This window comes from Apodemus sylvaticus, chromosome 9, assembly GCF_947179515.1.
Source record: "Apodemus sylvaticus chromosome 9, mApoSyl1.1, whole genome shotgun sequence".
In the NCBI taxonomy this organism is placed as follows: Eukaryota; Metazoa; Chordata; class Mammalia; order Rodentia; family Muridae; genus Apodemus; species Apodemus sylvaticus.
The window spans coordinates 21,088,871-21,113,902 of record NC_067480.1 but is presented as its reverse complement, the minus strand read 5'-3'; the positions used below and the strand labels follow the sequence as shown (position 1 = coordinate 21,113,902).

The window sequence follows — 25,032 nt, the reverse complement described above, 5'->3', positions numbered from 1 at the left end:
CGCAGTCCTGGGGACTATCCCGAGGCCCCACCCACAGGGCCCGTGGGGTAGGAAGGATCATGGACGAGCTCCTAGGAGAGGTTGCAGTTCTTCCCAGGGCCTGGTTCCGACACCCTTTTGGTGCACATACCAATGCCACTGCTGCGATAGGCATTGCTCCTGCCTCACTTTCTAGCCTGGGAAAGAGCGTGGCTCTGGACCAGGTACTCCACTAGCCAGGAGCACATCCCGCCTGCCCCCTTTGGCCGCTCCTCCCCAACTCTCCTTTTTCTTAACAACGCTCATCAGTATCTAAAACTGTGCTGCTGGTTGCTTTAGGGCCTGACTCCCCCAGCTACGGTGTGTGTATGGGGTGGAGGGTGGGGTGGTGGTGGTGGTGGTGGTGGTCCTCAAACCAGAGGCTATTCAAAACCTACTGCTCACAGCAGTCCCGCCTTCCCACAGAAGGCGCTCAGTGAGCACACATTAAGTGGAAGGAAGGATGGGTGAGAGGCTGCAATGGGTAGGCCACTCTGGATGGATGAGTAAGTGGGTGGGTGGAGAAAGCGGGCTGGGTAGCTCTGTGGGTCGATTGGCCGGTAGGTGGATGGATAGGTTAGTGAGTGGGAGATTGGGGAGATGAACCAATAGGTGGAAAAATGACGCAGCATACGCAGTGGCTGATTGGAAGAAGGGGCTCAGAGGTGGCAGAAATAGCACAGTTGCCTGGTGCCCGTGTACACAGGAAAAAAGCTGTGGGCATAAGAGTCAGGTGAACCAGAGGCAGGGGTCCAAGGCAGGTGCTGGGTGTTCAGGTGCAGGGGAGTCAGATTTATGGGTGCAGACAGGCTCACCAGGTCATTCCCACTGGCAATGGACAGGGAGAGCGGGGAGTGGCCACTCCACAGCATGTTTGGATTCGCCCTGTGGGACAGCAGGAGCCGCACGATGTCCCTGGCACACTGCAGGAAGAAAGGCAGAAGCACATGAAGTCAGAGGCACCACCCCCATGTACATGCTGCCAGGAACACAACTGGCACTTTTAAAACCAAGCCAACCAACCACTCAACTGCCCGCTCCTTGCGCCAGCACCACCCGAGCAAAGACTCCAAGCAGAGACGCGGGGCAGGGGAGGTGGAGGAGCTCCGTCAGAGTCCAAACAGTCATTTCCAGGAAGAAAACAGGAAAGGCACTGGAGAATGAATTGCCGGACGTATGCTTTCAAAGGACGGAGGACAGTGACGCTAATGTGACCACACAGAAGGCCCTGACCTTTGACAGGGATAATGGAGGGAAGTCCCTTCAACTGGGGTGACTTGTGAGCCTCGTCCCCAAGGCCTGCTGGTGGCCACTGGCCTCTCTATTCCCACCGCTGCCAGGACTCCTCCCTAGCTGCCCGGTACACTTGTGAACACTGCTCCCTCAAGAAGTGACAAACCCTAGGAGCCGGGGCCAAGCCCTTCCCCAGTCCCCTTTCCCTCAGCTTCAGTGACCAGGCTGATGAGATGCCAGAGACCTGCGGAGGGGCTCTTGGGAAAGTGTCTCCATCTTCTTTGGAGACTGTAGGTGTGATAGCTAGACTACTGCAGTTCCTGTGCCCTCACCACTGACGTCCCCAAGACCTAATGAAAGTGCCACACTAGTCTCTCCTGACTATCTTCCCACAGCTTCCAAATCTGAAAGACATATGAGTGGGAATGTATTGATTCAGGCCCAGGCCTCACACTGGCCAGAACCCTGTCAGCCTGCCTTCTTGAAACCTCCGCCCCTGTTCGCAGCATGGGTTCCCAGCTGCCCTCTGGGGTTCTGGTGAGAATGGTGGGACCCCATGCCTAGCTCCTTCTCTTCCCTCTAAGGAAGCTCTGATCTGATGGACCAGGTATTGCCTCTCCCCCACTCCCTCCAACATTACCAACAAATACAATTCTGCATTTGTACCCTGGAACTCCCCTGCCCCCAGCCTCCCAATTCCCTGAGCTCACTCAGTCAGTGGGGCCACGCAGTCTCCTCTGAGCAACTCCTCTACAGGCCTTCCTCAGACCGCGTCCTCAGGCTCATGGGAGCTACGCAGTTACAGGGCAGTGAAGGCAAGGGAATGACTGGGGGTTGGGAGTCCCTGTGTTCCAAGCATGTGAGACCCAAGTGCAATAGAGATCTCATATGGCACCTCGGACCAAACAAGATGTGGGTCCATGTGTGGCCAGAGAACATGTCAGTGCCGGAGTGCTCATGGGCCCTTTTCATAGTTTCCATCCACATTCCTACAGAGTTAAACTCCACTTGGAAAATGGTAGATTTGGAAAATCCACCACAGTGGCTTCAGAAGCACAGGCCTGGTTGCAGCAGCCCGGACTCCCACTTTGAGAAGCCAACATGATGAGGAGACCCACTCACACCAGAGCTGCCATCTCCTGCTCAGGTCTACCACAGAGACACACGGGGTGCCTGACACAGCACCCAAGCATGCACATGCCAATACCCATTCATGCAGATACACGGATGCACACATCCCAACTTATAAGTGAACCATATAGACACACACACACACACACACACACACACACCACATCACATGTGAATGCTGCTCCTGCCTGGCCTAGCCTCCCTCATGCAGCAACCCTCAGGCTCAGGACGCAGCCCCTCCCTTCCCGCCCTGCTGTCACACTCCTCACTGTGACAACCCAGCCGTCCCAGGTCAGGGCCCCAGTGGCCGCTCACCTTCTTGTTGTCCTCTCTCTCACAGGCCACGTGCAGCGCTGTGCGCCCGCCCTCCTCTGGGATGAGTGTGTGCGTAGAGTAGTAGCTCTTGGGTGGGCCCGGTTCGTTGTTGAGCTTCAGGCTTGAGGGCAGGAGATCACCCTGTGGTAAGCACAAGGCTTGAGGCAGGCCCTGTGTGTCCCTCTCCCGAGAGTGCACACTTGCAGACTATGTGAGTACCTTCACACAACCCTCGGAATTCTCCGAGTCACTGAGAATGACTCGAAACGACCTCTAGACTCACAGGCCAGCACTACCAAGCCTGTTTAGTTTTGGTGGTATGGTGGTTTTGTGTTGTTGTGGTGTGGTACTGAAGAGTAAAACCCAGGGCTTCTACTAGGAAACCCCGCTGCCCTTTGAGCTCCATCCCCAGCTCCTCCCCCTTTTGGAGACAGGGTCTCTCTATGGAACTTACTGGAACTCACAAAGATCTACCCACCTCTGCCTCCTGAGTATTAGAAACTAAAGGCTGACTACATCCACGCCAGGCTACATCCCCAGCCCTTAATAATGTCTGCCTGTGTGTCAGCCCTGCTCCCCCCACGGCCACAGTCGGGTGCTGAGCCACCTGGCCTGCCCACACCAGGAGGAGCCATGGCCAGGAGCACGGTGATCAGAGCGTACACACGAGTTGCTTTTCACCACCCCAAGCCCCGTGTCAGTGGGCACAGCTACAGGTCCACACAGAACCGCACCTTGCCACCTTTGTAGACGTAGTCTTGGTCGGCTGCCTTGGCGTCCACGTTAGTGACCGCATGGAGCAACAGCTCCGTGATCTTCACGCCCTCCTCCCCAGGAAGTGAGGCTGCGATGTGGAGCGGGGTCAGGGACTGCAGCTGCAGGGGATGCATGGCAAGGGTGAAACCCAACCTGCAGCCAGGCAGGTGAGGTCAGGTCAGGGCTAATGTCGGGGTCCCTGCTGCCTGAGCAGATGAGAGGATGCATACATTACTGCAACAATTTTAGGGAACCACAGCACCATCTCTTTCACAACAGCCTCATGGGTGCAGGACAGCAAGGCCTAGGAGGGCACAAACAACAAATGGACTCGATGTTCTCATGTGCCTTGTAATCCACAGGCATCCAGGCAACCCACAGGTATCCGGATAACTAACCCACAGGTGTCCAGGTAGCCTACAGTCATCCAGGCAAATAACCCATGGGCATCCAGGTAACCCACGGGTATCTGAGTAGCTAACCCACAGATGTCTAGGTGAGCCATGGTCATCCAAGTAACACACAGGCATCCAGGTAACTAACCCATGGGCATCCAGGTAACCCACGGGTATCCGGGTAACTAACCCACAGATGTCTAGGTGAGCCATGGTCATCCAGGTAACACACAGGCATCCAGGTAACTAGCCCACAGGCATCCAAGTAACTAGCCCACAGGCATCCAGGTAACTAGCCCACAGGCATCCACGGGCATCCAGGTAACTAGCCTACGGGCGTCCAGGTAACTAGCCCATGGGCATCCAGGTAACTAGCCTATGGGCATCCAGGTAACTAGCCTACGGGCATCCAGAACCACAGCTGTGAATGCTTGACTTGAACCCAGTTGATTTTAGGCCATCTGTCTGACACTATCTTCTAAGAGTAGCATCTCCCTGTCCCTGCCAGGCCCTGGCTCAGATTCCACCACCTAACAGGCACATAGCTCCTAACCAGGGCTGATTCTCCCCAGGGCATCCCTCTCCCCACTCTCTGAAGATGATTCCTGATGGCCTCTCTCTGAACTCCAGCAGCTTATGGTCATGGGGAACCCTGCTCTCAGAGTGAATACCGGCAGCTGGGAGAAGCCAGCCAGGACAGCCGGGCTATGGCTAGGAAGAGATGCCCCACTTGTCCCCAACCCAGTCCAATACGGCCTCACTCAGACAGGAAAGTGTGCCTGGAGAAAAGCAGCTGGAGAGCCCCCTGAAGGCAGGGTGTGGTTAGCCTGGAAAGCAGAAAGAGGCTACTGTAAGGGAGGGCATGGGTTGTGCAGGGAATATGCCAACACTGGAGCCTGGAGAGGTAATACACAGCCTGGGGCAAACTCCTGTGTCTGTGAGATCTGAACCACAATCAGAGTTCAGTCAAAGGGACAAAGTGCAGCTGACACCACTGAGCCATGGCGAGGTGATATTGTTTACCCCTCTCAGAGGGCAGCCCAACGGTGGATGCTGGGGTCAGATGGAAACTCTGCAGGAAGCCTTGCCTCGCCTAGGGCAAAAGACCCGGGAGACTTCCAGGGACTTTGGGAGTTGAGGTAGCGTGGTTTCTGTGCCTGGGGAGGCTGTGGTGTGGGAATGAACAAGGTTTAGACAAACTGAGCCCCGACCCCCAGGAAGTCCAAGAACTTCTATAGCCGCTCTGAGTTCCTGCCCTCAGTGCTCCAGCACCACAGGGTGGTTTATGTATTGAGAATGATGTGCTTGTCAGACAAGTTCCCCACCAGGTGAGCCTCACTCAGACGGGAAGTCACTGGTGCCTGAGAGCTGACCAGACCACTGGCTTCCACCGTGGGCAGCAACAGCGCAGGACAGAAGGGACACAGACCTTAGTCAGAAGGAAGCATGGAAACAGACAGGTTTGGTTCTTGCTGGTTGGATTTGCTGAGCTAAAGGGATTCAAACACAGTTTCCTTCCGTTCTTCCTGTCTCTATAAAGCTGAAGCCATTGTGAAGGAGGGCAGGTCTGGCCTTGGCTTCTCCTCATAAACCCTCGTCTTACACTTATTTCAGACATGGGGAAGGGAAGGCATTAGAACACTAGGCATGTTGTGGTGCACTGTGAGAAACAGCACAGCCTCAGAACCATGTCTGCTGACACCATGAAACCTCGGTGGTAGGCCCCTCCCTCCTGTGGTGCTGCCAACTCCTCACATACCAGGTGTTTACAGGAGGGTGAACCAGCTCTATGCAGCTCTAGGGAACTATAGGCTTCTGTGAAGAGAGCCTTGGGAGTCTGTGTGTGTCCCACATCCATCCTGCCGCTGACAAGATGTGGCCACTGACACACCTACCTGTGGAGGATACTGAATATCCGTCTGGGCCCCGCTCATCAGTAGCTGCCTCACGCCCTCCACATCCCCAGCCTTCACGGCAAGAAACAGAGCCTGCATGGGCACTTGACATAGGTTAGGGTCAGCACCTCTACGCAACAGCAACATGATGGTCATCCAACGGTTTCTGCGTCTGTAGGGACCAGAAGGGCAGGGTCACAGAATGAAGGGATGGGATTGTCTAAGCAGGGGTGAGGGGTGTTGAGAACACAGACCTGCTGTACCCCAATACCTAGTCTTTCTTGAAACTACCCGAGGACGGCCTACCCGAGGACGGCCTTGTTCTTCGCAGGTGCCTCACCTTGGGATGCTCAGAAGCACAGTGAACAGAAAACCTCCCTGTGTGGGCCACCCAGTCAACCTCAGCTGTGGTCCTGCAGGACTTCAGCCAAGAATGAGTCACTTAACCTCACTGAGGTTCCTCATGAGATGGGCACTAGCCCCTCCTAGGGTGGGTGCCAGACAGTAAGGGGGATGCATGCATCCACACACCACACACTGGCCATGTGTTGAGGATGCAGCCCTGTCAGTCAGTGTCCTTGCAAGGATGCTGTCTTAGGGTTTCTTTTAGTGTGACAAAACACTATGACAAAAGGCAACTTGGGAAGGAAAGGGTTTATTTTATCTTACCCTTCCAGGTTTGTCATTGAGGGAAGTAAGGGTAGAGGCTTGGGCAGGGGCTCAAGCAGGGCAGGACCCTGGAGGCAGGAGCTGATGCAGAGGCCATGGAGGAGCGCTGCTTACTGGCTCGCTCCCCATGGCTTGTTCAGCCTGCTTTCCTATATTAACCCAGGACCACCAGCCCAGGGATGACACCACCCTTAGTGATCTGGACCCTTTCACATCAACCATCACACCCCAGGCTTGTCCACAGCCCAATCTCTTGGGGGCATTTTCTCAGTTGAGAACCCCCTCCTCCCAAATGACTCTAGCTTGTGTCAAGTTGACATGTGACCAGCCATCACAGATTTGAGAAAACTGCTGCAGCGCTGTGATGGGCACCCACTGCACGCGACCCATCCTGGAAGCAGCCCTCCACCCCCACCATAGAATATCAGCGTCTTACTCAGCCATGGTCTGCGCCATTTTCCTCACAGTCCCTTTGTATGAGACGCAGGGAGGCTGCAGCAACGAACTGTAGGCCTGGGCACTCTTCTCCAGAATGTCCCTTGAGACATTGATAGTGTAGTTTCGCAGGCACTTGGTAGACTCGAAGTTTGTGTCGACGCTGTACAAGGTGCTAGCATCCACATTTTCTGTTGCTTCCTCCGCCTCTTTCGCCTCTTTCTCTACCTCAGGGCTGACGGTCTTCACTGGGGAGGCTTCCGGCTTCTGAAGCATGTTGTTGGACTCCGGGGATGGTACAGAGAACAGGGAGTCATCTAGGCTGCTCGAGGGGTGCAGAGATGTCTTTAATTCCTCTCCGCCTAATATGGGTACACCCGTATCGTAGAGATAATCTATGCTTGGGTCCGCAAACAAGAATGAAATTTTGGGGGTGACCAAGGCTTTAGGAGATTCCTATGGCAAAGCACCAAAAAAAAAGGTCTCATTAGAAGCAGGAACTGCATCTCTTCTCTCCATATCAGCCCCAAGAAGTCTACACACCCTTGCAGGGGCAGGGACGATTCTGAAGTCACTGTCTCATACCAGAAGTAAGCTGTCACTTCTCAGGACTCACAGTGCCACCTGTGCCTCCTGAGCCTACAAAACGCGCTCTTATCTAGAACCAGACATTGCTGTAGAAGCCAAGGCGTAGCTGCTGGTGAGACGACCCGGTCTGGTTCTTTCGAGCACACAGGGCAGAGCCCGTATTGCATGCTTCATACTAAATAAAACTACATCACTAAAATTAGTTTCACCGCTTTTTCTTTTTAATATGACTACTGAAAAAATTCTAATTATAGATGAGTGGCTTGTGTTGCAGCTTAAATTATATTTCTGTCCAGTGGTACTGGTTCCCCTGTCCTCTGTCCTCAGGCTCCTTGGCTCTCAAAGAGAAGTCCCTGACCTGATGACCTCCACATGGCTAGGAGTCTGTTAAACATGTGGATTTTCTGCCCCTTCCCTAGGCCCACCGCCCTTTCCGGCATGCTGGAGTGGGGCGGCTTGTCTCGGACCCCAGGCTGTTGTACACGTGGCTCATAGGGGACACGCCACCGTGGTCCCTGTGGCATGGCTCGGGATGCCTTTGGGAGTTCCCAGGCACTCTCTTCTGATCCCCTTCTCCACTAGTGTTTCCATTGCCCATGCATGGCCCTGGTTCACACAACAGGGAGGGGGCTGCGGCCATTTAGGTAGAAAGACAGTGGAACTTATGGCAGATGATGGCGGCGCTGCGGGGGCCGGCGGGGGCTGACCTGAAGCAGGGTCCTCTCGGCGATGTTGGGATGGAAGGACTTGCTGGGATAATACTGGAGAAAACACATGCTCAGGGGTGTGACGCCCTCATCCGAGCGCTTGTTCACGTCAGCTCCGTAATCCAGGAGGAGGTTCACAATGTCCAGGTGAGAATGCATCTATAGAGTGGCAAGGGCAGACTTGTGAATACTATGCCCTCAGCAGACAGAGGAAGGCCGCCTGCTATCCATGCTGCCCCCCCCCAACACACACACACACACACACACACACACACACCAAGGTTGCAGTATAGCAGGACACACACGATCCTCATGATTGGCCTTGGTGAAGGGACACTGGGGTATGTGATGGAGGAATGACTAGGTCAGGCTGCCTCTTTTGGACCTTGACCATTACCACTGGGGTAAGTGGGGTTTTGCTTAGCAGCTCCTGTCAGACAGTCCCTGCTAGAGTGGGCCACCCAAGGCAGCCAGTGCTCCTATACAAAAAGGACTTACAGCTGCAGCGGCGAGCACAGTGTAACCCTTGGAGTCAGCCACGTCAGCACAGGCGAGGTTGTCCCTCAAGATTCCAAAAATCCAGTTATAGTCCCCTTCCTCAGCCTTCATAATCATCTTCTTGGAAATCTGCTCCTTGGGGCCACTGGGCCCAAACTTGCTGCGGTTCCCCTCCAGGATGGCAGGTATGTTCCAGCTGGTGTGAGCCACCTTGTTCCTGGCAATACAACAGGCATCAGTGGTATTAGACTAGAGTCTGGATAGCCCAATACCTTCCATGAGAAAGAGCCCAAGAGGGGCTGCCTCCCTCGATCCCTCATTCCTCTGACCCCCCCCCCACTCCTAGAATAGCTCTCTGTTCTCTACCACTCCTTCTGAGGGTGGGCCTGCCAGTCAGTTACAATCAGGATGGAGTACCCAGGGAGGAAGACACTTCATCTAGGGATAAGGTGTTCCGCAACTAAACCTTATACATGTCTGACTCCTCTGACACACGCCAGGTTTGCTGGAAAACCTGCTCTCAACAGCAGGACCCTGAGTGAGCAGAAAGCTAGCATACACATGGCCCCACTCCTCAGAGCCAAGCGCACACATCCCACCCTCTACTTGTTCACTCTCTGTTGGAGTAGAGAATAGCATGGCCCCTAACCCAAAGTCATCACACAACGACAAAGCTTCCTGTGTACCTGGAAGGCCATTCACAACCGAGAACTCATGGGTTTATTCATTCAATAGTTGTCGATGATGGCTGTACCAAGGATGGATGTCATAGGTGGATGGATGGGTGGGTGAATGGAGTAAGTAGATATGTGTGTGAGTTGGATGGATGGATGCATGGGGGAATGAATGTATACATGGGTGCATGGATGAATGCATGGATGCATAGGTGAATGCATGGCTGCATAAATGAATACATGGATGCATGGGGAAATGCATGGGTGCATGGGGGAATGTATGGATGCATGGGGAATGCTTGGGTGCATAGGGGAATGCATGGATGCATGGGGACTCCATGGGTGCATGGGAAATGCATGGGCACATGGGGGATGCATAGATGGAATGGACTGGAAGATGGGTATGGCAGTGTGGATGGAGAGGGGAGGTGGGTACAGTGTGTGACTAGATGGATGGGTAGATGGGTGGATAGATGTAAGGGTGGTTGCACAGGCGAAAGGGTGGATGAGTGGGTGGATGAATGAATTGATGGGTCAATGAAGAAGGTGTATAGGTGAGTGGATGGATGAGCAGATAAATGCAAAAGTCATTGGTGGCCATCAAATTAACTCTAAAGTGTTCACTGGCATCTGAGGGCCTTGTTTAAGGATGTAAGAATCATAGAAAGTACTTGAGTATTTGAGCTTTTAAGGTTAACAGTTTCCGTGAAGCAGTATAGAGCAAAATCAGAACAGGGAAGTGGGAAGGGTTGAGTGGGAAAACAGGGGGAGGGAAGGGGACTGATGGGACTTTCGGGGAGTGGGGGGTCCAGAAAAGGGGAAATCATTTGAAATGTAAATAAATATATCAATAAATTTAAAAAAATGTTATGCTAACAAATAAAAATAAGTAATAAATGCAAAAAAAAAAAAGGTTAACAGTTTCTCCCACTTGGTTGCTGGCTTTCCCAGCATTCCCTCCATGCCATATGGAGGGTATCTTCAGAGGTGGCAGGGCAGTGCAAATTTTCATGGCTTTCCTTGGAAAGGGCAAAGGTCTAATCAGTTTGCAGGCCCCATTCCCTCCCTGCATTCCACCCTTGGCTCTATGTTGGTGTGAACGGGGACTTGACTCACAGAACCTCTAACAGCAGACAGGAACCTTGCCTTAAAGCACACAAGCTCTGGCTAACTGGATATGGAAAGTATACAGGTCCAAACCTCAACTATCTGCTCGGGGGGTCTTTCCTAGGCACACCCCCTGCAGCGGTCTACTCTAGTCCTGAGATACAGGAGCCTCACAGCTCTGCCTGGCTCCCTACCCTCAGGGCACCTGTCTGGTCTCACAGCAGGGTAAGGACGGTTTGAGTCACTAAAGCAAATGCTGTGTGTTCACATTCATCCAACAAGCAACATTGAAAGGTACTCAGGCCCACAGTGGAGAACATCAGAACCCTTCCCAAAGGGGATCCCCTAGTCAGTGAGGGGACAAAAATTAAGATCACCTGAACTTGTAAGTTTGCTTCTGGATTTTGACCAGCAAAGGAGTCTCATTCGTTATAAGCCAGGGTTCTTCGTCCTCAATGAACGGAGGGATCTCATTCCTGAAGATGTGGTCATCTAGCTCTTTGCGCAGGGAGTCGGTCATGGGCAGGTGACTGTTGTCGGTCGAATAGACGTGCATCTCTGGAGGCAGCTTTAGGTCATCATTCAGGAGATACTGTTTATAGTCATAGAAGAAAGGGTCCTGCTCCTCAGAAACACCCAACTCCACCTCGTCATCTGAAAGACTGATTTTCTTTCTTGAGCTTGTGAGGAAGGCCAGGAATTCTGGGTAGTTTATCAAGGAGAAGCTGCTGGGAACCCTTGTGCACAGTTTGAGGAGGTACTCACGGAACCACAGTCCAACGTCCTGACTGCCGTCAGGGTAGGTCTCGATGCCTGGCCCGAACCTCTGGTCCTCCCTATACAGCCCCTACAAGGGAAGACCACAGGGCCAGGGGAGACACTCAGTCGAGCTTTCTACTGGGTGACTTTCCTAAAATCAGCTGAAGAAAATGTACTCCTGAGAAACGTACACACGCTGAGGTGTGAGGTATGCTAGACACGCAGACGGAAGGCAGACTCGCGGAGAGGGCACTGCGACAAGTCGGGAGACAATGGACCAATTGGGAACAGCAATCAAGTGAGGACATGACCGAGGGCTGCCCCTGAGGCTGTGGAGACATGCAGGGATGTGCTTTTCCTAGAGACCTCTGCAGCCCTGGAGTTAGCTGCTGGGCAGGCAGTTTCTCCCTACACGCATCTGTACCTATGAGGACGGGGAAATGGCTGCCTGCTATGTTGCACTCAGTGAACATTCAAAGCCTTTGTTTTTTGTTTGTTTGGTTGGTTGGTTGGTTTTTGGTTTTTTGGATTTGGTTTTTTCGAGACAGGGTTTCTCTGTATAGCCCTGGCTGTCCTGGAGCTCACTCTGTAGACCAGGATGGCCTTGAACTCAGAAATTCGCCTGCCTCTGCCTCCCAGGGTGCTGGGATTACAGGTGTGCGCCACCACTGCCCGGTTCATTCAAAGCCTTTGCATTGGTTGATTGCAGATAGCATCCTTCAGAAAAGCTCACTGGGAACCAGCCCCGCCCCAACTGCCATTCTGATTCACTCTTGCCCTACAGTAGACTTTGTCCCTTGTGACCTTAACCCCCTCTCAGAGTATGTGGCTCTGCCTTTTTCTGGACTGCCTTTTTCATGACTTAGAGTTGAACGTGTTCGTGGGTGCATGCATTTAAAGGAGCCTTCCAGGGGAAGTCACATCAGCCTTCCCTCTCCCACTCAGTTACCTGAGGGAGACATTGCTTCAAAGAGTGCTCCTAGCTCACTGAAAGAAGCAAACTCCCTGTACTCTGACTGACAGGCTGTGCTCACTGGTTTGCTCTCATGAAGAGATGCACCCAGCCCCCATGGGTGTGAGCCAAGAGGGGGAGAAGGATAGGAGGAAAAAAAGCAGAGCAGAGCAGAGGAGAGCAGAGGGACTGCCTTCTGCCTTCTATGGTCTCCTAAAGACAGCTCGGTTCCTAGGCCTTTCCAAATGCTTCCATCACCACCTGCCTTGGTGTACAGAGAAGGATCTCAGACAAGAAAACCGTGAGCTGTGGTCTGGCGCAGGGAGGGGTCAAAGTAAAGTCCTAGCTTCCCAAAAGGCATGCGTCTTCTAAACTGGCATCGAAAGATGCCTGGAGGTCCTGGGGTCGTCAGAGGAGGCAGGTGGTCTGTAGGCTTGATGGGCCTAGCAAGGAGGTAGCACCTTCTCTGGAAAGCTCAGGAGACACATAGGTAGGAAGCTACGAGAGCAAATGGGCCAGGAAGAGAAACTGGCAAGCCAAGAAAGACAAGGGTGAGATGGAAAGAGGCACTCCAGGGGGAAAAGCTGCCCTGTGTGAGTGTGTGCGTGTGTGCATGTGTGTGTGTATGTGTGTGCATGTGTGTGTGTATGTGTATGTATGTGTGTGAATGTGTGTGTATATGCTTCTGTGTGAGTGTGTTAGTGTGTGTGCATGAGTGTATATGTGTGAGTATGTGTGAGTGTGTGAGTGTGAATGTGTGTGTATATGCTTGTGTGTGAGTGTGTTAGTGTGTGTGTGTGAGTGTGTATCCATGAGTGTGTATGTGAGTGTGTGAGTGTGAATGTGTGTGTATGCGTATGCTTGTGTGTGAGTGTGTTAGTGTGTGTGCATGAGTGTATGTGTGAGTGTGTGTGTGTGAGTGTGTGAGTGTGTATGTATGTGTATGTGTTCATGAGTGTATATGTGAGTGTGTGAGTGTGTATGTATGTGTATGTGTGCATGAGTGTATATGTGTGAGTGTATATGTGAGTGTGTGAGTGTGTATGTATGTGTGTGAGTGTATGTGTGTGTTTGTGTATGTGTGAATGTGTGTGAGTGTATGTGTGTATATGTGTGAGTGTGCGTGTTTATGTATGTGTGAGTGTGTGAGTGTATGTGTGTTTGTGTATGTGTGAGTGTGTGTGAGTGTATGTGTGTGTGAGTGTGTGTGTATGTGTGAGTGTATGTGTGTGTTTGTGTATGTGTGAGTGTGTGAGTGTATGTGTGTTTGTGTATGTATGAGTGTGAGTGTGTGTGTGTGTGTGAGTGTATGTGTGTGTGTTCCACAGGTGCTCTTGCTCAAGACCCAGCAGCTCTACTGATAGAAAACAACTCAAGAAGATAATCCAAGGGTCACTGAAGTCACAGTTGGTACCTCACAACAAAACAGGCTTGTATTCCCAGCAACTAGTGCTGAGGCAGGGGGGTTATACCTTCAAGGTGAAGCTTTATTGCAGGGTGGGTTCAAGGTCATCTGGGGTGAGTCAGTAAGACCATCTCTCAAAACAGAAAGCTAAAGGAGGACTGTGGATGTACCTCACTGGCCCAGCACATGTCCTAGGCTTAATGTTAACTGCATTGAATTTACTCTTCAAAGGCCATGGATGAGGAGAGAAAAGACACCACAGGGCTGAGGGATGTTTGTAAATCATATCATTGATAAACACTCATATGACAGTTAGCATAAAGGGCTCTGTAACCATAGTAACACAAACACTAGCATATGAACATTAAACATATAAGCAGACAATTCACCCCACAAGATATACAGACAATAGACAAGAATGAGACAGAATCAGCATCACCTGCCACCAAGGTGCCCCAAGCCCACGTCACAGGAGATGCCTCAATGTGCCCACAAAAATACTCATGTCCTTGTGCTGAGGAGAATCTGCAGTCCCGGCAGCATCCCTTCAGTGACGGCTGAAATGGCATAGCCACTTTGCGAAGCAGCTTGGAGGGGTCTTATAAAACTGACTACACACTTACCACTGTAACTCAGTGCACACTTACCACTGTAACTCAGTGTACACTTACCACTGTAACTCAGTGCACACTTACCATTGTAACTCAGTGCACACTTACCATTGTAACTCAGTGCACACTTACCACTGTAACTCAGTGTACACTTACCACTGTAACTCAGTGCACACTTAACCACTGTAACTCAGTGCACACTTACCACTGTAACTCAGTGCACACTTACCACTGTAACTGATGCCACACTTACCATTGTAACTGATTCCACATTTACCATTGTAACTCATTGCACACTTACCATTGTAACTAATACCTTCACTCTTAGGTATTTGTAAGAATAAACACACATGGGCCTGCATGAAGCCCGAGAGGCAGAGGCAACTGTTCTTAGTGGTTTACAGTAACCAAAAATTCAAAAGATCTCAAAAGAATATGTATTGATGAATTAAAAGCAAACAAACAAAACAACAGCAAAATCATGTGATATCCACACAGTGAAACACTTCTCTATAATAAAACCAAGTGGAACACAGAAACACACGTGTCTCAAAAGAACTGTGCCCTAAATAGAAAGCAGACCAAAAATACTACATACTACATATAGCATGATTCCACTTATAAGAATGTAAAGAACAATATAAAAAAAAAGAACAACAAAACATGAATCTCCTGATATGCTGTCCAAAAGTATAGAAATGTGTGCTTTGGTAGTTATTAAAACAGCATATAAATCAAAATAGGAAAATGGAGTTAAAATAGTCTACACCCAGTCTTGCATTTTTCAAACTGAGACCTTATCCTGTACTGTAAAGTAGTGGGGAGTCCTAAAAGGATAAAGAGTGTAACACTTTTAAAATAATAGAGCAAGATGATTTGTTTTCAATATTCTTCCAATCCAAATGAAGGTCAGAAGAGAGACAGGGGAATGTTGTCTAGTGAGATCAGAGCAGAACACACCAGGCAGCCAACTTCATCCCAGTTGTGTGTCTACTAACACCAGCATACCTCGTCAAAAGCAGATGAGAAACCACAAGCCAAACACATGATCTTAGACTTCCTGGCAATCATACTACAGCAAGTAAAAAATTGGGTAAAATTCTTTTTGGACGGGGATAGCGTGAGGACAAGATGTAGTTACAAGTGTCTCCCGGCTTCAATGGCGGATCGGTCAGGATTCGCCACCGGAGGATTTAGATTTAATAAGGCTTACAAGATTAGAATTTAGTTGCTGAGCCCATCGACTGAGTTGCTGTTGTTTCTGAACTAAGTTTGTGTTATGTTTTCCTTTGCCCGGTGGCTCGTCTGGGTTGGAGAGAGAAAGGAATACATGAATATTCCCTGAGTGCATAATAAAATAAAGGGTCATGAAGGAATCAAAAACTAAGTAGGAGAATATGGCAAGTGCAGACTGGGGAGATGAGAGCAAAACGGTCCTGACCAATGAAGGAAGTCATAGCCCATTGCCAATGGAATCAACCAGTCTCCTATTGATATTAAAACCAGTGAAGCCAAACATGACTCCTCTCTGAAACCAGTCAGCATCTCCTATAATCCCACAACTGCCAAAGAAATCGTTAACATGGGATATTCTTTCCATGTAATTTTTGATGACGGTAGTGACCAACCTTTTCTGACAGCTATTGGCTCACTCGGTTCCATTTTTACTGGGGCAGCTCTGAGCACACTGAGGATGGAACCAAATATTCTGGAGAGCTTCACTTAGTTCCCTGGAATTCTGTAAAGCGCTCCAGTGCTGCTGAGGCCATCTCAAAGGCCGATGGCGCTGGCAATCCTTGGGGTTTTGATGACGATTGGTCCAACCCACCCAGACCTGCACAAAGTTCTCGATACCCTAAACTCAGTTAAAACTAAGGGAAAACGAGCCCCCTTCATGCACTTTGACCCATCCAGTCTCCTTCTTTCGTCTCTGGATTACTGGGCCCACTTTGGCTCTCTGAAAGTGTGACCTGGGTGATCTGCATCAGCCTAAGCCCAGAGCAGCCGGCACAGCTCCGTGGTCTTCTGTCAAGGGCAGAGGGAGAGCGTGCAGTTCCAGTTCTGAACAATCACCGTCCACCCCAGCCCCTGAAGGGCAGAGCAGTCAGAGCCTCATTTTGAGTCGCAGCAAGGAGTGAGTCCTCAGTTAGGACCTGGCCCCTCTGCAGCAGCGTCCAATAAAGCGATCACTTTTAAGAAACAAAATTATTTCCATGCTAAGACAGTATACCTACAAATTTAATCCATAGAACTAAAAAGCATTCATTTTAATTCCTGCTGCATAATGCACATAATCTATAAGCTTGCCTACTACAATCTTTATGCGTGCGTTTGTGCTTAAATCCACCTTTCTGTGGAATGTTTCATAACTACAGCTAAGTGATTTGTTCTCTTTCTGCTTTCTTCATTTTAAATGAACCAATACCATGGCTTTGTAAAAAAAAAAAAAAATGGGTAAAATTCTATTTTTTTTTCAAGACAGGGTCTCATATATCCCAGGCTTGTCGTGAAATAAGTGGCCAGGAGTGAGCTTAAACTGCTGGTCCTCCTGAGAGCCAGCTCCTCACAGACGGCAGGCATGCACTGCCACATTGGTTTATGCCGTGCTGGTGATCACACTCGGAGCTTTGTGGATGCTCCAACAGCACTCGACCAAACAGGCTACATCTCCTGTCCTGAGGCAGAATTCATTTCACCATAGTATTTGGATAAATCAGTCTTCCCAAAATATCACTTTTAAAATGTACCTGATGGTCAAAACTCTTCAGCTATTTTGCTTTTTTTTTTTTCCTTGTCTTAAAAAATCTTTGTGGTCTAATCTGCGGGAGCTGAGAGTGTAGCTCAGAAGAGCATAATCCTAGCGTTGTGTATGGCCCTGGGCTGCACCCCAGCACTGCCAAAATTGTTTAAAATTATGGTGATAGACACTGCACAGTGAAAATAATATCCCCAAATTTATGTAACTTTATTAACATTAAAATTAGACTTTGGGTCATAAAACAGTGAAGAGGGTTTTTTTTCATATATATATATATATATATATATATATATATATAGAGAGAGAGAGAGAGAGAGAGAGAGAGAGAGCGCTCTGGCTGCCATAGAGCTTGCTATAGACCAGGCTAGCTTTCAATTCATAGAGATCCACCTGCCTCTGCCTCCCAAGTGCTGGGACTAAACCTGGCCTGACGGGATTATTTTTAAAAAGGGTATGTCAGTTTATTATAATAAAAGGGCACAAAACAAATACCAGGGACATACAATAAATCTAAAATTCTACCTTTATAAAAGAAATAGCATGGTCTCAGAGTAATAAAGCCGAAACTGTAAGGAGTCGTTTTAAATTTCTTCAGTGGTGTGGAGACTTTCTAACTGACCAGGCCCAACCACTGGCAGAGTCAATAGACAAAAGAATGATGAACAAAAAACAAAAACTTTATATTCAACTTAAAATAATACAAGCAGCAAATGTATGTGAGTGTGGAAACAACTGCTGAAATGCACTTAGAAGTTGGCCTTGGGGCTCTGCATGTAGGCTACAGTTGTGTGGCCTGGTCTTCTTGTGGGACTCGCAGCAGTGGGAGCAGGGGGCGTCTGTCTCTGGTTCTTTTGCCTGCTTTAGGGACCCTTTCCTCCCGGATTGCCCCATCCAGCCGCAGTATGAGGGGCGGTGCCTAGTCTTACTGAAACTCCATATGCAGTGGTTAGTTGAGGTCCATGGGAGGCCTGCCTTTTTCTGAAGAGAAATGGAGGAGGAGTGAATGGGGGAACAGAGGGGAAATGGGGAGTGAGAGATTTAGGGGAGAGGAATGATGGGAAACTGTGGTCCTGAGGTCTTCAGGATGAAAAGGAAGACAGAGACAGAGAGAGACAGAGAGAGAGAGAATATGTATAATATTTAAAGTTAGTCTTGTGTGGATGAGAAGTTAGCACATAAAGAGACTTGCTATACAAACCCAGTGACCAGAGGTCCATTCTCTAAACCAATGTAAATGTGAAACCAACTCCACAAAGTTGTTCTCTGACCTCCACATGAACAAACAGATTTAAAAAAAAAAAAACAAAAACAAAAAATAAAAAAAAACAAAAAAAACAAAAAAACAAAAAACAAAAAATAAAAAACAAAAGCACAAACACTACAAGGTGAGCCATGCTGGGTAGGCACGGAGATAAAGGCCTGTAACCCCAGCTATTTGGAAAGCTGGGCAGGAAGATTGCAGAGTTGAGACCTGCCTGAGTTCCCCGGTGAGTTCGAGGCCAGCCTGTGCAGCTTGATCAGACACTATCTCAAAATGAGTGAAAAGGGGGCTGGGAATGTAGCAAGGATCACAGGGGTGCAGACTGGCACCCTGCATCTGCTGGTCAGGACAGACAGCCTAGCAGCGGAGCATCCAGGCACATGGCCTCAGACTGCACTTAGAAGTTTCCCAGGGAACTGAAAACATGCATTTACCGTTTACATGCACACACAAAACCCAGCTAAGCGTGTGTGCACAGCAGCTTTAGTCACAATCGACCCAAATAGGAAACAGTCTAAAGGTCTTTCAGTTAAGCTGTGGTGATTCCACACCATAGAAACTTAAGTAACCAAAGAAACAACAGGAGCACTGGGCCATGAGGCAGGATCTGCCATGCAGGCCAAGAGGAAAAGCCAGAATGGCTCTGCAGGGCTCCACCTTGTGGCCCTCTCCTGCAATTACAGGCAGCAGGTTAGCCATGGCTAACTAGAGGGGACACTTACTACCTAGGCATGGGGCGGGGGATATGGGTGAGGGATATCAAAAATTGCTAATGATAGAGTGCATATAATTGTGAATTATATGTAATAAATTAAGTGGTGGAAGGGTATGTGTATTTTTCCTTCCAGGGTAAAAAAATAATATGTATTAGAAAGAACAATTTTGCATATTAAAATAAATATTTATGGTACTTTTAATCTAAAAGATACATAACATGAAAACATCCCTCTGGGAATATATAGATGCATTCTCATTTTTAATTTAGATTCTTATTATTGGTAGTATTAGTCACTAAAGTGAGATAGATACTTCTATTTTAACTTTTCCAGAACCTAAGTATCTTTTTCTCAAGTGTCCTAGATAATAGCTGCACCCTCTCTTCATCTAAACACACAGAAGCCCCTCCAGACATAAACACATCGTGGTACTACCCCTCCCAACAACACAGCACCCTCTCCCCTCATGTAAACACACAGTAACCCTGCCCCTCAGGTGACCACACAGCAGCCAGACCCTCATAAACATACGGGCAGTCCCACTGTCATGTGATCACAGGATCGCCTCACCTGGAATAACTTTGTTTTCGTGTACATGGTGCCGTAGCCTTCTCGTTGGCTGAGATAAAACGTGCCCGTGAAGCTGGAGCCATCCGGCCACGTGTAGGTGCCCATGCCGTGGTAATGGTCCCGGTAAAACTGCCCACGATAGGCCTATGGAGAGGAGAGGTCCGTGAGCCTCCTATCTAGGACAAGACACTTACCTTTGGAACCCCAACCTTGCAGGTAACTGCTGAGCCAGGCTACACCACCTGGTTGAATGAGGACCACAGGGCTGTGATAGGCCTCTTGGGAGCCCAGACACAAGACTTCTTCTAGTCCAGGTGGCCAATGTGATAACTGGCATTCTTCACTCAGGATATCCAGAGAGGTCTCCAGGCAGTCAGCCCGAGACGTCACCTTCCCTACCCTCTGCTGTGGGCTGGGCTAGCTTTGGAGGTTTAGAACTGCATAGAGCTGCTGCCGGGCCAGCACCCATCCTGGGTTTGGCAGAACCCTCCCCTCTTAGGAGTGCTGACCCCACCCTAGTGAGCTCTCCATCAGGTAACAGAGGCCAGGCTGGCCGGAGGATGCTTGCTGGTGGGGGACCCTGAGCCCGGCTGAGAACAAGGTAGGGTTGATTTATGACTCCTCAGTACTGGGTCCACTGTGAGCCTCTGCCCTTGTCCTGCCTGAGCCTGTCAGGAGAGTATATTAAAGGGCATGGGAGAGCGAAGAGAGGTGTCACCAGTCCCCCGGGCTCTGCACTTGACCTGTATGCTGTCAGATGACATCTCCATCCTCAGAAGATGCTGGGCCAGGAGCCCTGGGCGATGGTTTGTGAAGAACCCATTAGCAGTGGGCAAGTGAGAAGCCAGATGAAGACTTGAGGCACAAACACTTAAGCATCACCATCAACAGGGAGCCCCAAACTGGCTCCTGACACCCGTGTGTTCCAGGACTGCTGGAGGCTCTGCCCACAGCTGCTCCTACTCAGGGTCTCAGAGGACTCAGGCCCTTCTTCCCATCCTGACACTTCAGTTCTCCTCAGACCCCATCTGTGGTGGTATGACTAGGTTTGGCTCCCATAGATCCATATGTTTGAATGCTTGGCCACAGGGAGTGACATTAGGGGTGTAACCTGTTGGAGGAAGTTTGTTACTGTGTAGGTGGGCTTTGAGATCCCCTAAGCTCAAGATATGCCCAATGTGACACACAGTCTCCTTCTGGCTGCATTTGGATCAAGATGTAGAACTCTCGGCTCCTCCAGCACCATGTCTGCCTGCACACTGCCGTGCTTCCTGCCGTGGTGATGATGGACTGAATTCTGAGACTCTAAGCCAGCCCCAGTTACATGTTTGCCTTTATAAGAGTTGCCTTGGTCATGATGCCTCTTCACAGCAATGAAACCCTAAGACACCATCATAAACAACTTTGCTGTTTACGATGATCCCTATTGCTCTCCTCTAAGTAAAAACACCTCCAGTGATTCATACACACTCCCCACCTATCCCACCTTTGTGTAACTCCCCTACTCTGAAATACTTCCACAGAAAGAGTAGATGGCCACAGCATGCCTACCTCTGCCCTGCCCAGGCCACAGATGCCTAGATCAGCACAGCCTCCGGACTGGAGCTGGGTTCATGGGGCTTTAGAAACAAGGCTGAGAAGTTCCTGTTCCTTCTCCTGTTCCTTGAACAAATGGGAGGGACTTGATGCTGGAGGAAGGACTGGGCCAGGTAACTCTAGTCTCAGGTACCAAGTTAGAGAAAGCCCTTCCACGGGCAGAGCCACACAGGGAACAGAGCCCAGGACTCCCCAGATGCCGTGAGCAGCACCAGACTGGAGAGGCTGCAGTGCCAGCTCCTGGGCTGCCCTAGACATAGAGAATAGAAAACCAAACGGAACAAGCACTGCTCCCCTGCTGATGAGACCAGGCTTCAGACACACCCTTTGGCTACACACTGAGCCATCCTACCCTACCACTGACACCAGAAAACACAGACAAAGTTATTTGGTCATGGGCTCAGTTTTGGGTCCCTGTCTCCAAGAAGTCTCCACTTAGGTCCTAGGCATAGCAAAGGGGTCCTAGGTGCATTTCCACTTTATAGTTAAGGGCATTCTATACCATCATTTTAATCTTAAACAGCAAGCAATTTCAGGAAGGTAAAATACATGAGTCTCTGCAGAAATTTGAAGTTTTAAAACATTTTGCTCTCCTGGAAGGATCTCACTACTGTTGTTTGGCCAGATCAATAGATTGTCGAGCTGCCTTCTAACTATTTATATGCGTAGATTAGTGCTGCCCTCGCCCTTGGCCAGGAAAGCTTTCTCACCATAGGCAGGAGTCAGTACAGAGATTCTTAACTTGTCAAAGTACTGAGACTAGGTGATTGATAAGTACTCAGCCCTAAGTGGGATGCCTACATCTATCTCCCTCTCCCAAGACTCAGGGAACATTGTAGAAGAAGTGGGGAGACATTGTGAGAGTCGGAGGATGAGTGGAGATCCCTAAAAAGTTGCTTTCAGGGCATGCCCTGGCCACTGCACTCTTGAACTCAGTGTCTGCAGCACAAGATTCCCGGGACCCAGTCCTAGCTCGGGAAATATTGATTGGCAGTTAATGGCTGCTGGGGATGAGAAAGCCAATTTTCTCCCGGGTTGTGGCCGCTGGCAGGCTGCCCTATGCCCCAGTGGGGAGCCCCACACTCCTGTAAATGTGAGGAATACTAATTGCACTCAGTGAGCAACTTAAAAAAAAAAAAGACAGGGAACTGGGCTGGAGAGATGGCTCAGCGGTTAAGAGCACTGACTGCTCTTCCAGAGGTCCTGAGTTCAAATCCCAGCAACCACATGGTGGCTCACAATCATCTGTAATGGGGTCTGATGCCTTCTTCTGGAGTGTCTGAAGACAGTTACAGTGTACTTAGGTGTACTTACCTATAATAATAAATCTTTTTAAAAAAAGTCTCTTCTTCAGCCATAGCCTCCCAGACCCCACAACGTGATGTGGAAATGTCTGTAGAAAGCCTTAGTCCTATCCTGTGGGTCACTTCAAAGGTCCACGACACCTGCTCTCGGGAAAGAGGGCCCTACTGGAGCCACCCACCTCGCCTGTGGGCCAAGAGAACTCGCCGTATCCAAGCTTCATGTTGAGTCCGAACTCCCCTTTGTAAACACAGCCATCCTGCCACTCCTGAACGCCTTGGACGAGCTGCATGTAGGCCCCCTTCAGGTCCTGATCCCCCACGGTGCCTTCAGACTCCTCCTCATCCTCTCTGAGACCCCCTGGACGGCCCCTAGAAAGGCAGGAAGCGAAGGAGGAGCAATGAGGAACGCTGGAGGAGTCTCTCCACGCAGAGCAACCCCCCCCCCCCCCATCTCACGTCACTCTCCGGATAGCCCCAAGACTCCAGATCTCCTCGAAGGGAAACTGAGGCACACAGGATGCAATGATTGCCAGGGTCGCACAGAAAATGAACTGAGGAGGAAAGGCACGAACTGACAACAGTAAATGCACCCACCCACGATAGGACCGGTCAGCCCCTCTAGCTATTTCCAGACGGATGTGCCTCAAACACAGATGTGTTCCAGACAGCACAGTCCTCCCTTCTGAGCTGGCAGGATGAGCCCTAGGCTGGGCAAGAAACAGACACTCGAACGAACACACAGAACACACAGAAAACACACAGAACACACAGATAGATCCAGGAAAGATCTGAGGAGACCTGGAGGGGTAGTAAACTGACAGACAGATGGACAGATGCAGAATGTGTGGACGGCAGTAGGGAGAACTGCGCCCAAGGCAGGTTTGCTCCACTCTCAACCTTGTGTTGATCTCAGCCTAAACCCACTCGCCTCAGCTTCCTCTCAGCTCTCTTGGGGTGCCGTGTGCTGATGCGCTGGAGACAGACCCAGCCCAAGGTCTGGCTGGTGGCTAGGCCAGCAGCACACAGCATGGGATCCATCAGACCCCGTGACAGTTAACCGTGGTTGTCAACTTAACTACAACTGGAATCAACTAGAACCTAAGCAGTTGGGCACACCTGCAAAAGATTTCCTGGGCTGAATCATCTAAGGAGAGAAGATTCTCGATAAATCCAGGCCTCACCATCTGTCTGTAGCCTGTGTAAAAGGACGTGGAGGAGGAAGCTTGTCTTTTGCCTGCTTGTCCTCACTCTTCTGGGCAAGTTTATCTATCCTGCTGCAGAGGAATCCCTTCACTGTTGGTAGAACCTACTTCTTTGGTATTACAGCAAAGACTGAAGATCAACTGAGACATCCAACCTGTGGTCTAAACAACTACCAGATTCTTGACCTTTCTTTCAGGAGACAGCAATTGTTGGACTATCACAGTCTGTAGGCCACTTTAATACATCATGTGTGTATTAAATGTTATATATTATGTGTTACATGTTATATATGACAGAATATAACATATGTACTTTGTCAATTCTGTTGTTGAAGAAGCCTGACTAACACACCCCTGGCCCAGCACATCAGCAAGATCTCAAGAGCCTGTAAAGACCCATTGAACCTAAGCTCAGTCAATAAAGAAAGGCTCCCACTGTGAGAAGATGACATATTTGGTGTATTATATTATTTCTGTATCATTACACAAAAAGAATCCAGGAAGGACAGATACTCAAACTATCATGACAAGGCAGAAGACACTGTTGTGGACTGTTGTAAATTCTTTTTTTTTTCTTTCCTTCTCCCCTATTCAACAGGTCTTCCTGTGGCACCAACATACCTCAGACAACATGCAGCCTATGGTGATCATGAACTCCCACCCTCCGGCCTCTACCTCCCAGGTGTGGAACTGCAGCTGCTCACTGCCGTGACAGGTTTGTGCTGATCTGGAGGGGTTGAACCCAGGGCTTTGTGCCTGCCTGACAAACACTACAACTGAGCCACATTCCCAGCCATGAGTTGGAATCCTAATGCTGGAATCCTAAACACCAGTAGCTCAGGAATGTCCTTCCTATGAGTAGGTTGGGCCCTAGGCCAGGATGACTAGTTCTCATAAGGACACCTTCTGGGCATAGAGACACATAAATGGGAGATGAAACACAGACAGAGGGAGGTCAGTACACGCCAGGGAGAGATCTCTGGAAGAAGGCCAAGCCTGAGGCCCTTTGCTCTTGGGCTTCTGCCTCCAGCACTGTGCGATCCAGCACTGTGCGATCCAGCACTGTGTGAGGACAGAGTCTGTATTGCACCATGTAACCTTGGCATTTTTTTTTTTGACAGAGATATTAACAAAGTGAGACCTGGCCTGAAGTTCCCTTCCCAACATGGCACAAGGACCATTTGGATAATTTTTGGAAAGGGTTATCAATAAGAAGAAAGAAGGGGAATGTTTCTCCTGGAAAAAAAATAATAATTGTGATGTCAACCGAGAAAATCAGACTATGACTGAGAGATCTGGAAAGGCCAGTGAGGAGGCATTAGAGATGGGTAGCTGGCACAGAAGGGGCCCAGTCACCGGCTCTGCCACGTCCCATTGCCCATCCTAACTGGGTTCCTGGATCCCTTCCTCCTGTCTGTGAGACAGACACTGTGTGTGTCTGCTGGGCAGCTATTGTAAACCACATGGTTTTAGGGCC

At 49.8% G+C, this 25,032-nt stretch overlaps 1 protein-coding gene and 1 pseudogene across 3 annotated transcripts in view; one reads left to right on the top strand and one right to left on the bottom strand.

The window, feature by feature from the left end:
• Positions 1 to 25,032, bottom strand: part of Ankmy1 (ankyrin repeat and MYND domain containing 1) — a 52,212-nt gene that overhangs the window by 19,856 nt on the left and 7,324 nt on the right. For all 3 annotated transcript variants that reach the window (XM_052192101.1, XM_052192100.1, XM_052192102.1), the window contains 10 exons: positions 22,533 to 22,722; positions 19,454 to 19,597; positions 10,799 to 11,268; positions 8,641 to 8,857; positions 8,143 to 8,301; positions 6,849 to 7,303; positions 5,744 to 5,915; positions 3,432 to 3,572; positions 2,698 to 2,838; positions 834 to 941 (listed from right to left, as the gene is read on the bottom strand). In XM_052192101.1, coding sequence (XP_052048061.1) covers positions 834 to 941; positions 2,698 to 2,838; positions 3,432 to 3,572; positions 5,744 to 5,915; positions 6,849 to 7,303; positions 8,143 to 8,301; positions 8,641 to 8,857; positions 10,799 to 11,268; positions 19,454 to 19,597; positions 22,533 to 22,722 — 2,197 coding nt within the window. The remainder of the gene's footprint in view (positions 1 to 833; positions 942 to 2,697; positions 2,839 to 3,431; positions 3,573 to 5,743; positions 5,916 to 6,848; positions 7,304 to 8,142; positions 8,302 to 8,640; positions 8,858 to 10,798; positions 11,269 to 19,453; positions 19,598 to 22,532; positions 22,723 to 25,032) is intronic.
• LOC127692115 (carbonic anhydrase 1-like) lies at positions 15,546 to 16,318 on the top strand (annotated as a pseudogene).